The sequence below is a fragment of the Brachionichthys hirsutus genome, chromosome 17 (assembly GCF_040956055.1).
Source record: "Brachionichthys hirsutus isolate HB-005 chromosome 17, CSIRO-AGI_Bhir_v1, whole genome shotgun sequence".
Lineage (NCBI taxonomy): Eukaryota > Metazoa > Chordata > Actinopteri > Lophiiformes > Brachionichthyidae > Brachionichthys > Brachionichthys hirsutus.
Genome location: NC_090913.1, coordinates 3,210,149 through 3,217,784, shown reverse-complemented (window position 1 = coordinate 3,217,784; position 7,636 = coordinate 3,210,149). Strand labels below are relative to the sequence as shown.

General features: G+C 43.3%; 1 protein-coding gene across 1 annotated transcript; it reads left to right on the top strand.

The window, feature by feature from the left end:
- The first annotated feature begins 2,310 nt into the window (after positions 1 to 2,310).
- Positions 2,311 to 6,935, top strand: as3mt (arsenite methyltransferase). Its single transcript, XM_068751081.1, has 11 exons — positions 2,311 to 2,378; positions 2,546 to 2,582; positions 3,143 to 3,270; positions 3,366 to 3,516; positions 3,966 to 4,102; positions 4,188 to 4,257; positions 4,389 to 4,470; positions 4,548 to 4,679; positions 5,267 to 5,406; positions 5,480 to 5,602; positions 6,344 to 6,935. Exons 1-11 carry the CDS (start codon positions 2,362 to 2,364, stop codon positions 6,443 to 6,445), a joined length of 1,119 nt encoding a protein of 372 aa, XP_068607182.1. The 5' UTR covers positions 2,311 to 2,361; the 3' UTR covers positions 6,446 to 6,935.
- Positions 6,936 to 7,636: the final 701 nt, after the last annotated feature.

The following is a 7,636-nucleotide window of genomic DNA, read 5'->3' as shown; positions in this document are numbered from 1 at the left end:
AACGCGCCTAGCGTAGCCTCACGCCGCACAAGATCTCACCAAAAGAAAAGGAAAGCTGGAACAGTGGCCCTTACCTGTGTATTTTGGGATACGTTTGGGCGTAGACGCCCTTTTAACAGCCCGTTGCAATTTAGACTCCACTCACAAACACGCATGTGTAGTGTGTGTATGTATATATATATATATATATATATATATGTATATACACATATACGCACACAGACATAGTCCTCTCAGTTGTCCAATGGAAGCTACTGATGCACAGTCAAATACTTGATAGCTGATGCTGGGACAGGACATTCCCTGCCCAGGATGAATCCGGATATTCCCTCCAGGTGCTTGCGATAATTCTGCTGACATGAAACCACAACTAAATAAAAAAGACAGACACGGAGCAGGAACATTTAGTACGAGTACAACGTGGAATCACCACAGTGTGTGCTCATGCAGGCGTACACTTTATGGGGGACACGAGAAGACACGGCGGGACGTCCCATTACAGCCAAGCTTCTTTACCGCTTGCAGCGATTGTAAACCGCTTTGCCTTTATTCTGTTTTATTGCTGCTCTTTATCTACCTGCTTGTGATAGGAGAGTTGAAGTGCATTGAAAAAAAAAGGTCTTGTGAGAAGTTGCAATTTTGCACAGAATATATCTTTTATAAATCAAGCTTTTAAAGTCAAACCCGACTCATTTAGTCTTAAATTGCAGTTTGTGATTAGATCTCTAGAAGTTATTGTGACGTCACCTTTTATACAACGGGTTTTTGTTTTAAAGTGAATATAATGTTTAATGTATGTGCGTTCCAGAAATGAACGGCCAGCTTCAGAGAAAGCAGGAGACTGTATGTAACAAAGCAGCTAACAAAATAATAATAAAAATAATAATAATAAATACTCAAAGTCGCAAAACCAGAGGAAAGAAAGTAATGCTGCAAGACTCCAACTGAGACAGGAAGTGTCAGAGCTCCGTTGCGCCGTTGATCATCTCCTTCACCAGCTTTACAGTCGTTTTCTGTTGGACTGTCATATTGGTGCAGTTTCTGCATCTCTGTCATGGAGTTAATTAACTAAACACAAAAGTTTCTTGAATAAGGTTTTCTATAAAAACATCGTCTTCGCTGAGTTTTCTTTTTATATCCTGATAACCTTCTGAATTTAGAATAATTCAGTATTTGAGAAAATTATCCTTTTATGGGAAAACTTTATTTTTTTGGTCTTTGTGCAGAATTTGTCCCTTATCCATATATGGAAATTAAAAATAACAGGCAAAGACAAGAGAGCAGATAAGATAATGAAATGGCTGAGAGACGAAGAAGTAGTTTAGCTTTTGTGGGAGCTGCATGTCGATGAGTCATGGATGAGAAGTAACACTGATTAGCTTTACAAACCGGGTTAATGAAGGTTTTATGTTTGTCCTCCCTCTGTTCTTGCAGATTTTTATTCACCTCCTAAAACAATCTAAACAGAAGATGTCTCCAAAAGTGTATTGCTTGAGCTTTTTATATTAATACAATGATTGATTTTTAAATATTAGTACCTGCACAAATTCTGAAGAGCTTTATACTGTATGTTCATTATTTTTGTGAGTTTAAAAGGTAATATTGTGTAGTTGCGGTACGCATAGTACCAATATATTTTTGCAGAATCCTTAAGAGAAATTATCAAGTCTCAAAATCACTTGGTATTTAAAAAAAAATATATCAAATCTTTTTGAACCAAATAGTTTCCTTCATATTGTTTATGCAATTATTGGCTTTATTGTTTTCCTCTGTTTAGAAAAGCAGTAACTTCTTATGAGACCCCGACGGTTAAGTGAGGTGTGCTTGAATAATTATACAATAGATAAATTGTTATTAAGATAAGGGGCCTCTTTATTTCTTCCGGGTGTGTCGGGTGGATTTCCACACATTCTTCGTTTATGGCCATTCAATTAAATAACCAAGATGGATTTGTATTCAATAAATATGCCCTGTAAAATTCAAGATGACTCTTCTGTTGTAAACGAGTGGCAAGAATTTATTATAAAAGACATCGACTGGACTGGCCTACGCTGAGATTTAATGTTTGTCTGGAATGACTGTAACAATATCAAATAAAATGTTTTTTTTTATAATTCCAGAAATCCGATTGTATCTGTATCCATACCTAAATGTAATCGGATTGTTTCTAAAACTAAAACTTGACGCAGCTCACTGACTCCTCCGGTTGTGAAGTACCCAGACCCCGCTAGGGGGCGGTGGTGAACCGGATGTCCACTCAATGTCACTGCGACGTTGTTTACCTTTCGTCCTGCGCCTGCGCCACTGTCTTCGTCTTCTTCTGCTCTCCCAGCGCGCACGCTGTTAGCGGACGAGCTGAATATGGCTGAGGACAAGAGGTAAGAAGATGTCCCGTTACTTGTCTCGTCTTCACCCCGCATCGACCAAAAGGGGCGTGCGTCATGATCAAACATTAGAATATAACCCGAAGTAGACGGTAACAGTTGTTGAGTCATGCTGTCTGCGTAATTATATGCGTAATTTAATGCGTAATGTCCTTTTTAAGCAGGTTCGCTGGCAGCGACATTCACCGAGACGTCAAGGTAATCAAGCTCTTGCAAATGTCTCCAGATCGATCGCTTTAATTAAAGGCATTGACATTGTTCTGATTGCACATGTCAAAGTTCACCCAGTGCCATGGCGTTAATAATTACTCGTATATCGGTGATCTATTTGTGTGATGATGATGATGATGAATATATTTATTAGATAGAATGTTAGAGTACAAGTACAGTCACACAGTAGCATGTATTACAGTACAAATAAAGTCAAACATCCTGTCTAAGAGGAGCATTTCAAAAAAGCCCTTGCGGTCTTGTTTCCGTTGAAAGTCCTTCGTACATAAATCATCCACAATTAACAATACAAATAAAAATAAAACCAATATTAAATTAAATTACTCAATTGATTCAACGTAACATTAGAAAAGCAAAAATAAAAGGATTTTACACCACCAGTGCAAACTAACAAATAATCTAAAATAAATTACACCACTGATGCAAAATGACAATGAATGCCAATAAATAACTTACATAAATTACAATAAATTAGTAAAGCAATTAATATCTGCAACGTAGGTCTTGTTTTTCCTGCTGATCGACAGGATTACTATGGCAACGTCCTGAAGACCGCCTCAGACCTGAAGACGAATGTCTGCGTGGCTCCGAAGAGGCCCACCCCTGCGTTCGTCCTGCAGGCCCTGAAGAAAGTTCACCCTGAAGTGACCGAGAGGTCTCTGGGCTGCCGTTAATCTCTGTCCCCCCCCCCCCCCCCAGAATAACGCTAATCCAGAGGCTGTTTACACTGTGGCTGTCCTCCCACTTCAGGTTCTATGGCTGTGGGATGGTCGTGCCTGAGGGCTTGGAGGGCTGCAGGATGCTGGACCTGGGCAGTGGAAGCGGGAGAGACTGCTACATCCTGAGCCAGCTGGTGGGAGAGCAAGGCCACATCACGGGGATCGACATGACGGCGGACCAGGTGCTGGGGAACATCCGTGCCTCGCCCCGGCTGGGCAGCTTCATATCTCTGTCGATGGAGTTAGAACCTTTCACCCCAATTACTATTCATTATTAACTAATGCAAAGGCCAAAGGGAACACGGTTTGGAACCTAGACCATCTTGCTGTGATGCAACAGCGCTAACCAGTGTGCCACCATCTTGCCTACGAGTTAAAAAGCAATTCAAGAGCCCATGCATTGATAAGTTTTATTCGACACGAGCGAGACGAAGCTGATAAGTGCGGCTCTAAACGTGGGTATGCGTTTGTGTATTTCGTGACGTGCTGCTCAGCCCGCATCGCTCCCCTCTTTGCAAGTTCGGCGCATGTAACCATGGTAACGCAGTGATATTTTATGCCTTTAACTGGGGTCACCTTGGCTGCTGGCCCAGACTTACAGATCATCGCGTCGTTTTTTTTCCTCCCGCAGGTTGAAGTGGCCAAGAAACACGTGGACTACCACATGAAAGAGTTCGGCTACAAGAAGCCCAACGTCACGTTTGTCCAGGGCTTCATTGAGGCGCTGACGGACGTGGGCCTGGAAAGAAACTCTTTTGATATTATGGTGTAAGAATTCCCCTTTGTCCTGTCCTGTTGTTGTCGTTTGTATGTGAATGTAACGCCGTGCTGAAACGTGGCTTCTCCGCCGTAGCTCCAACTGTGTGGTGAATCTCTCTCCGGACAAGAAGCAGGCATTGGCCGAGGCCCACAGCTTGCTCAAGGTGCGTCGCTTTTCACTTTCTGATTGCAAATCACGACCAGAATGTTTGGATCGAGGGTGAAACATTTAAAGTCATGAGTTATTAGTCACGTCTGTGTTTACCGGACTCTCGCTTTGACTCTTGATCTTCAGGATGGCGGCGAGATTTATTTCAGTGACGTCTACAGCAGCGGAAGGCTCCCGGAGGAAGTTAAAAAGAACAAAATCCTCTGGAGTGAGTCGGACTGATTTCCTATTCTGATAAATGCTCATAAACTCATGCAGGATTGTGACTGTTTTTGTTTTTTGCAGGCGAGTGTCTCGGCGGATCGCTCTGGTGGAAGGATCTCGTGCAGCTGGCTGAGGAAGTGGGCTTCAGCCCGCCACGGCTGGTCATAGCCAGTACCATCACTGTCGGAAACAAAGAACTGCAGAACATCCTGGGTTGGATTTTGTGTTTTTTTGTTGTTGCTTATTTCTTTGTGGATTTCTGTGAAAGTATAATTCTATGTTGAAGCAATGCACATAAAAGGAAGCCACTTGTTTCTGCAGGCTTATAATAATGTCACTGGGCGTTGATTGAGGGCAGAACGCCGCTCCGGTTTGCTCTGTGTGCAGCTTTGACAGGTGCAATAAAGCGAGTAAGGGAAAAGTCAATCGAGCACAGTTTACACCCGTCTGCACGGAGGTCGAATTCAGAATCAAACTCCCAACCTGTCTTTTATTTTTTGGCTGTCAAACGTTTTGAAAGAAATGATGATTGTCATGGCTTACGTAGATTTGTATTTTCATCGTTTTGGTTTTCAAAGCTTGGGTCGGATCTCGTTTGCGCCTCGTGACCCTGGTTAATGTTTGACACACACCTGCGCTGGGCATACCGGCTTACTGTGTTTGTACAGCTCAACGGCCAGTTTAGTTCAGTGCTCAATGAAAGCATTGCATAAGAAACACACTCCCACGTACGAGGTTGACGCTGATGTATTTATAAATTCTCTTCTTTCTTTTTTCCCCCCCCTTCTCTGGCAATTCAGGCGACTTCAAGTTTGTCTCTGCCACCTACCGCCTGTTCAAGGTCCCCAAAGGCAACACCAAGCCCTGTCAGGTCATGTATAAAGGGGGTATTTCAGGAGCGGAGGACAGCTTCCAGTTTGACTGTCGGTACACGTTCAAGGTTCGTAGATGCAGCAGGTCAGCGTCTCCTGTTCAAGACTTGTGTGATGACCAGCTGTGGGCGTGTTCTCCAGGCCAGCGAAGCCGTGGAGGTTGATGGAGCTGTGGCCTCCATCCTGACCCACTCCAGATTTGCAAAGTTCTTCACTTTCCAGCCACCAGGGGGGCCCGGTGAGCCCTGCTGCGTGCAAAATAAGGTCGGTGTCACAACTTCTTCGTCTTCGCCTGATTTGCGCTTGACTAGATTTGACTAGAGGTCAGCATCTTTGTGCTGCGAGTGTCTGGAGTGTGTGACACGCCCTGAAAGCGCTGCGCTCGTAGTCGCGCACGCGCACGAACGCGCGTTCTGTACGTACGCCGACACCAATGCTGCGAGTTCTTCCGTAGCCACTCAAACATACATACTCGTGCGCAACGCACAAGGTCAAGCAGCTGTCTTAGAGTCATAACCAGACTGGAGTCCTGCAGGGGAACCTTGAACAGGAAGGAATGTTCTCTCTTCAGCTAAGGGAATAACGTCCTCTCAGCTCTCGCGGCCACACGGACACGTTTTTCATGCAAACTTAAACTTGCTCATTTTAGGGTTTTATTTTTCCATTTAAATTTTTAACCACCAAATAAATGTAAAAAACTCTTAAGGATTTCTCAGTATGTGTGTCTTGGTTTACCCTTTGGACGGCCCTCCAGAGGCGACATCATCAACACTGCTCATTGATGGGGGCGGTAATAAAAAGCCTTTGGTCTTGTTCGTGAAAAAACAGCTGCCGATTTCGTGAAAAATAACCGCTGCAAAAAAAAAAAAAAAATGGGAGAAAGTGAAAGCTAATTTTCAAACCATCATTATTTTTATGAAATGGAACACAATTATTATACAACACTTACACGGAACTGGATGTCAGCAATGAGCTCCGAATGATTTCTACCCTTTTGAACTGCAGGTCGGTGCTGTGGATCCTTTCGAGCTGGCCGTCCAGCTGGAGAAACAAGATTCGGCCACACCGGGGCGCTGCTGCACTCAGTCTGACGCCTGTTGCAAGTAATGCTGGGAAGACCGCTGAGAAATCGAGGCCCAGCGTCATAGCGTGGCTGAAATGAGCTTTCTTGCTGCACCTTCTTGCCTTAATAACATTTAAAATGTGTATCCACAATCTGAATTCATTGTTAATGATGCATTAACAGACGCCATGTTGATTCTGCTCACACACATTTATAATCTCTCTCCTAAACTTGGATAAACAGAAAAGACTGACTTTAAGCGTTTTCCAGAAATTGCATCTCTGATTTTGTGTAACTGCATAATACATGTACCTAATGTTAAAGTATCAATAGCAAAGTACGCCTTAATACTTAATTGTAACTTTCACACCTTCAGCAGGACTTTTCCGACTGGTGCTTCAGAAATTACACTAGTTTAATTGTAATTGCTCTAATGTTGTATTCTTATTAGATTTTGTGTTAGCTTCACAATGCAATTGTTTCTTGTGTAATTTGCAACGCAATGTTTCTGCTACTGGGTAATAAATCTTGGCTATAGCAGTCACGTGTTCTATTTTCATTCCTTCACATATTTCATTTTGGGTTCTTTGAAACAGAAGGTGACACACCACGGGTGTCCAAAGGTGATAGTAAGGACTCCTAGTTGTATTTTTTTTAAAAGCTCTTTAAAGTCTCTGTCAAGCTTTGTCTTAACCTGTACTTGAAGATCACATGACAATTTGTATTTCTTATTTATTAACATTTTAAAAGATCATCTGAACACCACTACTGGCAGACCCTGCCTCAAAAGATGGAGAGCGATTTCTCATGAGGTACTTCAAAACTTTATACCTAAGCTTCAATATATCGATAAGATAAGTATTTATTTAATTTGTATATCCTTTTTCCAGATGAAGTTTACATATTTTTGTAGTTGGATATGGTCTCTCTCCCTCAGAGCATGAGGCTCCACTTCTTTTGGAATTTCATTTGCTAATGAGGCTACGGACGCCCCGCCCTTCTTCAAACGACTCCTCCTGATTGGTCAATGCCGTCGCCCGTCTCAGGAAAGTCTGGGGGGGGGGGGGGGGGGCACGAGCTGGCCCGTCAGCCTGCGCTCTCAAGTCATCAGTGTCGGACGCGCAGTGGGAACGAGCGGCTCCTGACGCGCGAGTCTCGGCGGCCGTCGGCGGAGATGAAGGCGGACTCCGACTGCCTCTGATTGGCTTTGATCTTTCAAAGCGCTTTTCATTCAG

Coding starts and splice junctions, on each gene's coding strand:
- as3mt (XM_068751081.1), top strand. Junction 2,583..3,142: donor ACATTCACCGAGACGTCAAG/GTAATCAAGCTC, acceptor GCTGATCGACAG/GATTACTATGGCAACGTCCT. Junction 3,271..3,365: donor CACCCTGAAGTGACCGAGAG/GTCTCTGGGCTG, acceptor CTCCCACTTCAG/GTTCTATGGCTGTGGGATGG.